This window comes from Coregonus clupeaformis, chromosome 27 (genome assembly GCF_020615455.1).
Source record: "Coregonus clupeaformis isolate EN_2021a chromosome 27, ASM2061545v1, whole genome shotgun sequence".
Classification (NCBI taxonomy): domain Eukaryota; kingdom Metazoa; phylum Chordata; class Actinopteri; order Salmoniformes; family Salmonidae; genus Coregonus; species Coregonus clupeaformis.
In genome coordinates this window covers 29,467,789-29,481,580 of record NC_059218.1, presented here as the reverse complement: position 1 = coordinate 29,481,580, position 13,792 = coordinate 29,467,789, and the positions used below count along the sequence as shown (strand labels likewise).

Below are 13,792 nucleotides of genomic sequence, written 5' to 3'. Positions count from 1 at the left end.
CTTGGTGTGTAGTAATGCAGAAAAACACACTGCCAGACATAACCACACCAAAGTCATAAAACCATTATAGCCTTAATCTATAATACTTCATGTTCGGTATGAAGTGACTCGTCAATGCAGGGGTTCGCTGCCATAATGGAAAGGAATGCAGGAGAGAGGAACCAGGCCAGCTTTGTTTTTATTTGGTGTGTCACAACAGGAGTAGGGTACCCTTCATTAGTGCTTCTATTCTAGATCTCACTCCTCTCGTCGCTGTGGTCAGTGCATGTTGGCCTGTCTCTGTCTGCAGCCTTACAATGCGGTTCTTCATGGGGAATCCAAAGCTATGCTGCTAGAACTCTCATTAGCCACCACTTCACAGCTGTCAATGGTTTTCCCCAGGCCTGACTATCGTTTCAATAAAACCTATGTCATCGACACTAGATGTGATGAGGGTTGTCTCCATCTTATATCATTTGAAGTGTGTATATACTTTTTATTTCAAGGTTGAATCATAGTGGAAAGAACACACTACAGCTATGACGGTAACACTAACATACAAGTTTATGTTTTGAAGTACAGGTTCAAATGCATGTCAATACATAAATAAATTATAATTTACATTGACCTATCTAGAAAAAGTTTCACACCAAGGTTGCATGATATGAAAATATAAACTTGATAAGAAATCATTTCAATATGAGGAAAATAGGCTACAACAGAGCGGTTTAGTAACATTATATATAATGGAACTATGTCATTTACACATAAAACACATACCAGGTTTTATACAGTAAAGTAATTTATACTGTATAGGTTCTGTAACAGCATCTGAATCACAGTGCTTTTCCGATTCAAAGACATCTTTGGTCTGGATGGAACCTATCACTAAACTATCTGTGCCAATACGAGCACCGATCTAATAGTGCAGACTGAAATATAGCAATAAATGCTATCAGAATATGGAGGACCAATTTCCAAATCCCATACAAATAACATATGGCTTCTTTCACACTCAAAAGAGTGTGGTTATAAAATACTGCTATTTTAAAACATTAAAATGTACTTCCAATTTCCATCCAGATATGCATAGGAACTATATGAGATTAGTACATTGACCCCTTGGCAATGACTTAAGGCTTTGTGTTGTTTAAATGGTCATAGTAAAGAGGTTACTTCCCATAGAGACAGACAAACAGGGTCCCTAGTACATCCTGGTCTCAGCCTCATAGCAGTGCAGGGAACACCACACCTCAGTTGAGCTGGCGACTCAGTTCCCATTGGTTTTGTTCAAACCCTGTTCCTCTGTTCCCTTCAATGGCGTTGACACACACACACATATCAAATGTTTACATTAAGTTATTTGACCCATAAGCTTAACCAAGCTCTCTAACTATGCTACTCTGTACCAGCTGGCATTGACCTAAGAACATTTGGCACAAGAGAAACGGTTCACTCAATCACAGCCACTACATTTCTACAACAGATTCCCAAAGCAACACAATATGATATATGTGTGAATGATTGTTTCTCGTGTGTGTAAAAGTAATTGCACAGCATCCATCAGGCTCTCCTCAGTCTCTCTTCATGAAGGCCTGCATCATGTCCATTGGCAGGGGGAAGATGATGGTGGAGTTCTTCTCGGCAGCGATGGTGTTGAGCGTCTGCAGGTAGCGCAGCTGGAGGCCAGATGGAGACTCAGCGATCACCAGGGAGGCCTCCTTCAGAGCCCGTGACGCGTTCACCTCCCCCTCTGCTGCGATCACCTACACACACACACACGGCCCAGGGGACAGGAAGAAGGGAGGTGAACGCGTCATACAGAGAGAAAGGGAGAGATTGGAAAAAAAGATGGACCATTAGTTAATGAAGAGAGATAGAATTCCACAGTATGCACAGATCAAGTGAATGTGAGTATATAGAGAGAAGCCAGAGAGAGAGTGGATGATTAAATGAATAAATGCCAGAGACCTCATCTTTAACCAGCAGATTCAACATGCGAAGATGGTATCCAATTAATGTAATGGCCGATGGGAGGAGACTCGGTTAGAGGTGCCCCAACTTGTGACCTGCTATGCTCTTACTATCTATTCTAGCTTAATGAAAGGGTTTTTATGGCATGACCACTGGTTGCTAAGGAACAAGGCAGATGACATCTTGACCCTACACAAAAACATTTATCTGGATGATTTATTTTGGGACTAAATCAAGCCAAGAAAGTATATAGCTGAGAAGACAACTGGGATTCTTCACTCAGAGGAAAAGGATTTACCTCAAAAATAGACAATGCCTGTATGTCTGAGCGTGTGTGTGTTACCCTGGTCTGTATGTGTGTCAGTACTGTACCTTAGCCCTGGCCTCACGGCTAGCCTCAGCCTCTGCTGCCATGGCCCTCTGGAGCTGCTGGGGCAGTTTGACGTCCTTTATCTCCACACGCTCCACCTTGATACCCCAGTCATCTGTAGCATCATCCAGGGTGGACTGGGGAAAACACAGGTGTAAAACATTCAGCTCCACATCCAATAGGTAACCTCAGGTTATAATAGGCCCAGAACACCCCTTCCTTACACAGCATCTCTTTGAAGACTAGATGACATATCAATCTGACATACAGGTACCCTAGCAGTTAGAGCATTGGGCCAGTAACTGAAAGGTCGCTAGTTTGGATACCCGAGCCGACAATGTGAAACATTGTTGATGTGCCCTTGAGCAAGGCACTTAACCCTAATTTGCTCCAGGGGCGCTGTACTTCTGGCTGACCCTGTAAAACAACACATTTCAATGCACCTATCTGGTGTACGTGACAATAATACATATTTATATCAAACTAATAGAGATTAAAATGTCACTGCAGCAGTACTTCTGGAGGATGAAATGTCTTGAGGGACTAGGTCCAAAACAATAAGAAAGGCCATAGCCGGAAGATCAATGAATTCGTTTTCTCCAATCCTAACCTTAACCATTACATTGTACATTCTATAAACAAAGCCATTCAGTGAACTCTCGCAATATCTTCTCCTGTATTATGGCAATTATGGCTTGCTGTTCAACACTAAATAAATAACTATTATCCACACAGTCTTCTAGTACCTGCATGATGTGAAGTTGTGCATGTATGGTCAGGATATGGTCAGTACAGAGTCATTGGTGGTCGATGTGGTTCAGTACCTGCATGCTGTGGGCAATCTCATTACGATCAGACAGGATCTCAGCCAGGTTCTTGGTTCCCAGGACGTTCCTCAGGGTGGTCTGTGCCAGCAGGCGGGTGGCGGCGTCAGCGTTGGTGATGTTGGCCACAGCCAGGGTCGCATTCTGAACACGGTAGTACACCACACCATCAACACTGACCGTCACTGAGTCCTTAGTCAGAACCTGATGAGGGGGGAACAATCAGTTACACTGACAACACTGTTCATGGCTGGGTAGTACATGATAGGCTAATCATGGTAAATGGGGTGGGGGGGTGGGGCTCACCTCTTGTGGGGGGATGTCGAAGGTGATGGTGCGCATGTCCACATTGATGAAGCTATCTGTGCAGGGCAGGATGAAGAACAGGCCTGTGGGGTGTGACACACACGCACAACACACATTTAACGGCGAAGCTTAAAGCTACTCAATATCATAAAAGCTGAGAAAATGTGATTGTCAGTAAGGGTAGCATACATTATTTAACATACAGTACAGTAGAACTGAGTAAATGTCTGGCATAAGACCAAATTCACACCTGAGTTCCATTAGTCACACGACTGCTGTTGGTCATGACTCTACACATTTCCTGCATTCATAAACACCTCTTTGTTTACACACACTCGGGTTCAGCATGGTACAATACAGTGCAGTACAAACACAGAGTGCTGGGTATGATGGTGTGTAAGAGAGAGTCTTAACAGAGGCATATAACTTGTGCAACCTTTTTCCAAGCTGGGACTTCAGCCCAGTGCCAGCTGGCCCTGGTTATAGTGCAATGCAGGAGTATGCTCTAAATTTGCTATGCAAGGCATCATGGGATATGATGGAAAATTCCATGGATTCCCACCCTAAAAATGGCACTGGTTCACTCACCGGCGAGGGAGAGAGCGCAGAAATAATGAGCAGAGTTTACTTGGGGAAACCAAATACTAAACTAAACTTTGGTGTTTATGCCTGGGCTCTTAGGGCAGATGAGGAACGTGAAAGTCCCTCCGTGATAGATGGACAGGGTCTATTAATACCTCAGTCTGCTATCATGTGGCTGTTCCGGAATCCTGCCAGATCATGTTTCATCCATGGAGAGCATGACGGAAGGCTTCCCACAAACATATAAAACAGACTTGAGAGTTTGAGGTCCATAGCGTGGCTATGGTAGATAAGACTACTGCGGCCACTTTATAGTTAGTTACATTAGTACCACCCCTGCACAAGTAATGCCATGTCACCTGAAATCACTGGAGGTTGGAGATTTGTGTGGTAATAGCACATCTTCCACATTGTTAAAGGGATAGTGCAAGATTTTGGCAGTTAAACCCTTTTGTACTTACCCAGAGTCAGTAAAAGTGAAGAATATTTGGTTAATTTGGCTCCCTGATTTGCATACTGTTACTATTGCTTTTTTAGTTATAGACAACAATTATCTGCAGATAAGTTATAAAAACATTGTCTGAAGATGGCAATTCCTCACAGCAGGAACAATTTAGAGAGCCTCATTCTGGTCCACACAAATGTTTTCAGTGTGCACATAAATGTGTAGGCCCTCTAATAATTTGTTCAGGTAATAATTAAAATAGGCTCCGGTCAGCATTCTTGCCTACAAACTTGACCCAGTTTTGACAGTGCAACTACTTATTTGAAGTCGGATATGCCAGTTGTGTCTTTGAAAATAAATGAGGCCAGCATTTTTGAAGACATTTTCATGTATGCTATGTCCTGTACAGTGTTGATAGAAAGTCATACAAAATGAGAAAAGGTTCTATTGAAATGCCACTTGCCTAAAGTACACTAAATAGGCAAAAGTATGTGGACACCCCGTCAAAGTAGTGGATTTGGCTATTTCAGCCACACCTGTTGCTGACAGGTGCACAAAGCGAGGTCCATTCAGAAATTGTTTATCGAGGCCTCCCGAGTGGCACAGTGTTCTAATGCACTGCATTGCAGTGCTAGCTGTGCCACTAGAGATCCTGGTTCAAGTCCAGGTTCTGTCGCAGCCGGCCGCGACCGGGAGACCCATGGGGCAGCGCACAATTGGCCCAGCGTCGTCCAGGTAACATTTTTAAATTTTAGTCATTTAGCAGACGCTCTTATCCAGAGCGACTTACAGTTAGTGAATACATATTTTTTTTTTTTTTTTTTATACTGGCCCCCGTGGGAATCGAACCCACAACCCTGGCGTTGCAAACGCCATGCTCTATCAACTGAGCTACATCCCTGCCGGCCATTCCCTCCCCTACCCTGGACGACGCTGGGCCAATTGTGCGCCGCCCATGAGTCTCCCGGTCGCGGCCGGCTGCGACAGAGCCTGGATTCGAACCAGGATCTCTAGTGGCACAGTTAGCACTGCGATGCAGTGCCTTAGACCACTGCGCCACTCAGGAGACAGGTTAGGGGAGGGTTTGGCAGTCAGGGATGTTCTTGTTCCATCGCGCACTAGCGACTCCTGTGGTGGGCCGGGCGGTGCACGCTGACACGGTCGCCACGTGTACGGTGTTTCCTCCGACACATTGGTGCGGCTGGCTTCCGGGTTAAGCGGGCATTGTGTCAAGAAGCAGTGCGGCTCAGTTGGGTTGTGTTCTGGAGGATGCACAGCTCTCGTCCTTCGCCTCTCCCGAGTCCGTATGGGAGTTGCAGCGATGGGACAAGACTGTAACTACCAATTGGATACCATGAAATTGGGGAGAAAAAGGGGTAAAAAAAAAGAAATGGTTTATCGAGATCGGTGTGGAAGAACTTGACTGGCCTGCAGAGCCCTGACCTCAACCCCATTGAACACCTTTGGGATGAATTGGAACGCCAACTGCAAGCCAGGCCTAATCACCCAACATCAGTGCCCGAACTCATTATTGCTCGTGGCTGAATGGAAGCAAGTCTCCGCAGCAATGTTCTAACATCTAGTGGAAAGCCTTCCCAGAAGAGTGGAGGCTGTTATAGCAGCAAAGGGGGGACAAACTCCATATTAATGCCCAATATTTTGGAATGAGATGTTCGACGAGCACATACACATACTTTTGTCCATGTAGTGTATATTGTTTTGTCCTTTTAGTACTTCAAACCTAGTCTTTAAGTTGACTGTTCATTCAATCTTCAAAGCATCCTGAAATACACCTGACTCTTGACTGAGTTCTATATCAGGATCTTGATATGCTAAATGAGGACAATTTCTGATGCTTAATTGAATTTTGAGGATATGCTCAATAATTTGACAAATATTAAATCCTGATCATTCTTTCAGAAACTAGCTATAATTTTTGTATTCCCTCTGCATAAAGGCGCACGCAAACCCCAAGCTAAAAGCACTGTTATTTTAATTCCACCTTTGCCATAGATCTAAGCCCCAAGGAGTCCTCAGAATTTACCAATGGAAAATGTATGCACTCACTAACTGTAAGTCACTCTGGATAAGAGCGTCTGCTAAATGACTAAAATGTAATGTAAAAAGCTGCTTTTACCAAAAAAAATCTCCATGGGAGGGCCATACCCCTGGACCCCCACAAAAATCTCATACTAGTGTAAATACAGCTAATTAATAAGCTATCTTAAGAATAACACTACATAATGAGGGTAAACTGTCAACAAAACCCTCAGCACCACTCTTCCACTCCAACCACAAAGAGAGAGCCAAGAGAGGAGAGGTATGCTCTCTGCTCAGCACATCAGTTAGAGAAATTAGGACGCCGATTGCAACCACCCATTGCAAATACCCATTACAACATCATGGCAAAGCATGTCAAGTAGGGATAGGATCAATCAAAGGGTAATATCATTAGAGTGAAGGACAACACACAAACAAGAAATACACAAAGTGGTCTTCCGAATCGGGGGTTGGTGGTAAGCAAAAGAAAAATCAGAGAGAGCAGAGGGCTGAAGAGGGATGTGGGTGTTTATTCTGCACTACCAGTCCAGCACTATGACTAGGGCCCACTGCTGCTCATCAAGACGTCAGTCTGTAGACAGGATAGCAGTAAAGCTCTCAGATCACTTTAATTCAGACAAGAGCATTAGTTAATTGATTGCAATTGGTGCCAAATTCTGTAGTGACCGTATTTGTTGAATAACGACCTCTTTAAAAGTTCTGCTAAAGTATTCTATGAAGATTTGCAAGGAACATATTGGCATATTCAGTTTGTCATACCAGATACACCAGACATATTTTACAGTGTTACCAAGGCAAAAATCTTACCACACAAACTATGCTTAAGGAAAGAAAGACTACCACTATTTGAATTAGTGTGCTTGCTGAAAGCATGCATGAACCCTGGAATTCTGTGTACATTCTGGAATGATGTTAACACATAAGCTACTGCAGGACAGGAGTGGTTAAACTAGGCCACAGGAAGTGCAGAACAGACCTGTTGCAGTGCACCCCTGCACAGTGGTTCAATGGCAGTAGTAGTGCAGCAGCCCACCACAATGTAAAACAAATAGTTCAAAGCAGATTTCCCCCTAACCACATTAACACTGAGAAGAGGCTTGACTCCTCATAACATATTTTCACAGTTAAGGTGGTTTCAAGACAGGCCCATATCCTGTTTACTGCACTTTTCATCCATCTCATACTGTCTGTGATCATAATATGTTTAATTAAGGTTTTTGGTTGCTTTTCGGTAAGGTAAGTATGGGACCTTGAGAGAATCTGAGAATCAAAGCCAATATGCACAGTGAAACTTTCTCCAGGGACAGTGCATGTGTAGGTGGTGATGGGGAGTGTATCTATTACCTGGCCCTTTGGCTCCTCCTCGTACGATCCGCCCCAGGCGAAAGATGATGGCCCTCTCATACTCCTTCACAATCTGGGAGAGAAGGAAACACAGGCTGAGTAATCATTATAGTTGTCCCCTAGCCCGTTTTACATTTCTCACACTACCTTTTCACCGATCAGTCAACATTGAAATACCACTGATTGGGTCTCAACGATCCCCCTTTTCTTTACTTTAAAGTGAGTAAATATCTAACAATACAACTCTGGCAGCATGTGTTGCATTAAGAGGAGAGAAAGCCAATTTCCATGGGAATAAAGGCATGCTGGTAAGTGATCAATTCATAGAATAAATAGACTCACACAAATGACACCCCTAAACAGTTCGCAGTTCACGCATAACTGTACCTTAATACACATCCATATGGAGAGAGGCAGAGTTGCGAGCATCAGAAGGATGGATAATCCGACTATGATCCAACCACATAGGCCATTGTCAGTATCCGAGCTCTCCAAGGCTGAAAGACAATACAAAAACATACAAACGGAGTGAAATACAACCGAAGACAGAAAATAAACATTTTCACATCCCAGCCATCACAAGAGCAGCCCCTTCAACATCATACATTTCTGGGAACTTCTTTATTTGGATTCTTCTGTGATTTGCCAAGTGTAGCCTACGGCTGCGTTTAGACAGGCAGCCCAATTCTGATATTTTTTTCACTAATTGGTCTATTGACCAATCAGATCAGCTCTGAAAATGATCTGATGTGGTAAGACCTGCTGTGATTGGTCAAAATACCAATTAGTGGAAAAAATATCAGAATTGGGCTGCCTGTGTAAACGCAGCCTTGGTAACCTAAATTGTGCATCAGATACATAGGCTACAAACAATTAGGCAGAAAATTGTTTTAGAACTACCGGTAATACCCAGATACAGTATGCATGTGTCTCATGTCAGAAACCAGCAAAAGCATCCCATCCAGGTGACTGGGACATCACACTAACCTTTCCCTAGATTCACACCCTAAACCACACCAATCAATCAGATTGTTGTTAGATTAGGAGGAATATAAACAGTCTAGAAGAGATTAAACGTATCCACTGAGACGGTTTAAATCAAATTTGGCAAACACAAACAGCACTAACGTTTTACTCATTAAATTAAATCTATAGGCTACATAGCTAGCTATCTAACAAGCATCTATTCCTTCAAGGCGCCTACCTGTATCAGAATCAGCAAGCAAACTTCTTGAGCCTACAGAGAAATGTCATACAAAACATTCACGGTAGTAACATTACAAGCCTTGCATGAGGGGGATACACTCATATAGTAGCCCAGTAGGCAAAACTATTCTGGCGCATTCTAGGGCTAATAGTTACTAATACTAACTAACACTACACTAAGTTATGGATTTTATCTGGCAAATCCACATTGGGCAAATAACCTAACTATACTACTACCCAGCAGGGGCGTCAGTTGGGTATGGCAGTCGATGTAAACCAAAAATTTAAAAGTAGGCAAAAAAACTAAAATCAATCCAAAAAAAGACTAAAATCAATCCAAACCCAATTAAAATGCAATGGCAGTTTAGCGTATTGATTGGATGGCTTTAGGACCATGTGGAGCGTCACTTGGAGAGAAGCTGCCAGCATTCTCTCAGAGTGTGCCAGAGGGTTTACTTTGCCAGTCAGCCGCTTTGCGGGTCAGCCATTTAGGCAGTGCAACTCTTGATGTCGGCATTTGAACTCGGCCTTGTAAGCCTAGCAGCCAGCTGTTTAATGCACCAGTTACTTTCACATTGATGTCGGCATAGGAAGCGTGTCCAATGGGCTAGGGGAAGCTATATAATTACTTGTACCTATACATAAATAAGTAAAACCATTCAAAATACTACACAAACATGATTTGGCCACAGAGGATCATTAGCTTCTTTTAAAAATTAGCTGTGGATTGTTTTAAGTGCACAATTTGAGCAACGCACGTGGCAAATAGCCTAACAAACATCTGATTGTTGAGTTGCAGCGGTCAGTGAAAAGCAGTTAAATATTTCAAAATACAATCGTAGGAAAAACATAGTTTAGAAAGCAAATCGCTATTGCTGAAAAGAGAAAAACAAAAAAAACAAAAATTCTCTCTTATCAAAATTCTCAACTCCCAATTGAGTGAACAGTAGCCTATCTTATTGGCACCAGTGGAGAGCATTGGCCATATCCCCAGTGAGTGTGCACATATTCACTTTCTTTATCATTGGATCACTACCACTGGAACATGTTTTTGGGGACAATAATTTCCTCCTCCAGGCTAGATGGACGTCATTCAGTACAAGTTGAATCTCCCCTTTTCGTAGACCTAGATTAGATGGTTGCATTCAGGCTAAGGTCATTTTTACTGATCTGTTTGTCAGTGTCAGCAGAGTAGGCTACTAATTTGTGTCATAAAAAAAGATGTTACTTATGTGTCTCCAGTCATATCAACTTTTGTAGAATTGCATGAAATGTGTTTATAAAAAGGCCACATTTTTCCTGTGCAACGAAAGGAGAAGAAACATCTCTGATCAGGCCTACTCTATGTCACTATGTACTCAGGCATGCATTGTTCAGAACTGTCTGTTTTGCTAACAGTGATTGAGTTATATTATTAGCCTAAATTATGACTATGCAATCTACTCACATTAGGAATAGTAGCCTATCTTACATTAGTCTGCAAATGCAATAATACAGTGCCTTCAGAAAGTATTCACACCCCTTGACTTTTTCCACATTTTGTTGTGCTACAGCCTGAATTTAAAATGTATTAAAATTGTGATTATTTTTGTCACTGGCCTACAAAGTGGAATTACGTTTTTAGAAATGTTTACTAATTCGTTATTTGCAATAATGCCGCTTTCAAAACAACTGGGAACTTGGAAAAATACGAGGTCAAATCATGACGTCAGTGATCTTCAGGTCAGAAAGTCTGAGCTCTAGAAAGAGGCCCGAGTTCCCGAGTTGGATGACCGTTCAAATCGATTTTTCCCAGTCGGAGCTAGTTTTTTCCCCCCGAGTTCCCAGTTGTTTTGAACGTGGCATTAGATAGAGCCTGTCAAGATCCTAATTGCGGTCTGAAGCTAGCAGTGGCGTGTATTCATGGATGCCAAGGGAAGCCACCCCAAAATAATTTACCAAGAAAAAAGAAAAATACATAAAATAACGTATCTTTCGTATCTCTGTGTTTCATAATTTTTCTTCAATTCTCAAGAGGCCGGAGAAAGCATCAGAGTGTGTGAAACAGCGCCCCTCTGTCTCTGTATGTGCAGACCATCTATCTGATTATGTCTGGTCATAAAGCGTATTACATTGTTGCCGCCCGTAGCATTGAATGTAAGGGAATCCAGCGAGCATTTGGCCTTCCTTGATAAAACAACAAAAAAGGTATAAAATAGCCTTGAGCTGAACGGAGTGAGCTCAACTGTGAATGGTCCTGGCGCACCAAAAAAAAAGTGTCAAGTGAAGCCAGTTTGGATTTGGCTTCACTCCTATCAAATCGCATTGAGACCATACGTAAATGACAGAAACAACTTAAATTGTTGTATCTCGTTGTGTTGTTGTCCTCCGGTGGCTAGCTAGCTAAAATTGGCCCTTTCCTAAATTAGCCATGGATGGAGATAGGGATTTGGACTTGTGGTTTTTACTAATTCTCCTTACTGGTCAATGATTATAATGGCAATTCTGATCCAACCATTAATTCATACATTGTGCCCCTGGCCTCAATATGTAACTAGATGTAGAAGGCTAATGTTAACTAACTAACGTTGCCCATGAAAGGAAGTTAGTCTAGCTAGCAAGCATTTTAGCCAGGTAGCCTAGGACAACAAATAAAAGCGTGTACTGTATGACAGAGTGATAGACCATTCATAAACATGAAAAGTAGGAGGATGGCATTGGCGTTTCTCTACAAGTAGGGTGAGTCAACATGTTTTTCTACTTGCACAAACACACACGCAAACAGAACTCAGAGCCATGGACAGTCACATCATATTTAGCTTACGTTGATTGGACTAAATTGTTTTTGGTATCTTTTAGTTGTCACTGTATTAGACTAAGCATAGGTGATTTGATGATGTTAAAATTGTGTTGGAATAGAGGCAGTTCCTGTTTTCTTTGCGACTTAAATAACTCTCCGTGGTTCTAAATCAATAGGCAAGATGTTTAGTGGTCTGAACTTGCTTGACCATGCTGTAGGTCAATAAGTTGTTTGTTTACATGCAATATGCTTTGTGGACTTCACTGGATAGAGGTTGCTCTCCGGTTTTGTGATAAAACAAAGGGGTGGTTGAATTTATCCTGCCACTTTGTCTTCTTATTGTCTCGGCCTTTAGGCCTATATATCACGGTCGCAAGGCATATGAACTAACAGGTTATAGAGCAAACAACTCAATTATCACAACACATAGGTGGTAATATGGCTTTTTTTCTGATTTCCCAGTGATTTTACCCACGCACCTGGAAGCCAGTAGCTTCTGCACAACACTGCAGGCAAACTGTGTTCAATGTAACGTCGCAAAATGTAACTACTTAGTCAGCTACATTGTGGCAAAAATGCGTGGGTTGTTGGACTTGCATTGCACACCACACACCTGCGTTTTGTAGGGCGTGTCCCTGTTCCACTACTTTCTTTGGTATTTTGTGGTCTAAAGAGATGCAAATGTGGCCATTTTGTCTATGAAAATAACCATATCCGCCGGCTTTAGTAAATAAATCGGATTACCTGCTTGACGTTCCCGTCTTTTACTCTCTCTCGAATGGGTTTCTTTGCCGTCTTCTTCCATTGTAAATTACAGTTCAGTCACTGATCTAAGAGCTGTGGCTTCAGGTTGGTATGTGTGTTGATGAAAAGCAGCTTGTGTTTGTGTGACAAGATAATACGTCATCGGGAGAGGTAGCGTACTAATTTATTTTTCTTCATTTTCATGCACTTTGTCACCACCTACTGGGTATAATGGGTCAAGCACTACAATGAAATGTGCCCATAGAGATAGATGGAGGACTCCAGTGCCTGAAAGCTCGTTTTAGCATGGGCAGCGCCATTCAGTACTTTCACCATTTTGAAGTAGTCAACTGGGTGGGACTTCCTATGGGTTAAAGAAGTATCACATAATTCCATCCAGATCATAAGGAGGGATCAGCCAATGAATTATACTCAAATTGCAAACATACCATAACTGCAGGTGGCATAAATAGCCCACATTGGCTTTATACCTGTTCAAACAACACATTCCAGGTGGCAATATGCACCTTTTCAGTTTGCTTGCCAACTCATAGAAGTAGTAGAAGAAGAAAATTGGCCACTTCAAAATGGAGATGGCTCAATGGCACTGCCCATGCTCTCACAGGCGCCATAATGGGACAGATACGATGTTGCATCCTCTAACTATCTCTATGAATGTGCCTATCCTAATACTGGGTTGGTGAATCTGATAAATCGGTCACTTTTTGATAAAAACACAACATTTGTCAGCAATGTAGATTTATGTACCCTGAACATATTTAGATATGGAGACACCCAAGATTTGGCCTCTGGGGGGCGTGGAGGCCATCGTTTGAAATGGCTGCTAACAGTAGCACTATTTAACAGTTCAGATGGATTTTTTTGTTGTTGAGACAAAAAAAACAAATTTGTCACAAAGCTAGATTTATGTAGCATGAAAACAATTAGATATGGAGCCACCACAGATTTGTCCCCCTGGGAGTCGTGGCAGCCATCTTACTATTTTACTAACTTTAATCTACAAAACGTCATGGCCTATACTTTTTTGTCTGTTAAAGTCATGGCCTATACTTCTTGGCCTGGATCTCCTGAAAACCAAAAAGTTTAAAGGCCCAGTGCAGTCAAAACCGTGATTTTCCTGTGTTTTAGATACACGTGACTCAGTCTATTAGGTACAC

General features: G+C 42.3%; 1 protein-coding gene across 2 annotated transcripts; it reads right to left on the bottom strand.

The window, feature by feature from the left end:
• Positions 1 to 519: 519 nt before the first annotated feature.
• On the bottom strand, positions 520 to 12,750 carry LOC121541723 (stomatin-like). 2 transcript variants are annotated; one of them, XM_041850977.2, is made up of 8 exons: positions 12,615 to 12,750; positions 9,090 to 9,122; positions 8,273 to 8,382; positions 7,886 to 7,958; positions 3,454 to 3,536; positions 3,148 to 3,351; positions 2,326 to 2,460; positions 520 to 1,745 (listed from the first exon to the last, which is right to left on the bottom strand). In XM_041850977.2, the coding sequence occupies exons 1-8, from the start codon at positions 12,673 to 12,675 to the stop codon at positions 1,554 to 1,556; spliced, it is 891 nt and encodes a 296-aa protein (XP_041706911.1). In that variant the 5' UTR covers positions 12,676 to 12,750; the 3' UTR covers positions 520 to 1,553. The 2 variants fall into 2 exon arrangements, with proteins under 2 accessions (XP_041706911.1, XP_041706912.1); XM_041850978.2 differs by lacking the exon at positions 9,090 to 9,122.
• Between the last annotated feature and the right edge of the window lie 1,042 nt (positions 12,751 to 13,792).

Excerpts from the sequence above, each read along its gene's own strand:
- LOC121541723 (XM_041850977.2), bottom strand. The coding sequence starts at position 12,675 with ATGGAAGAAGACGGCAAAGAAACCCATTCGAGAGAGAGTAAAAGACGG. Across the intron at positions 9,123-12,614 it reads AAGACGGGAACGTCAAGCAG|GCTCAAGAAGTTTGCTTGCT; the intron begins GTAATCCGATTT and ends ATTTCTCTGTAG. Across the intron at positions 2,461-3,147 it reads AGATTGCCCACAGCATGCAG|TCCACCCTGGATGATGCTAC; the intron begins GTACTGAACCAC and ends TGTTTTCCCCAG.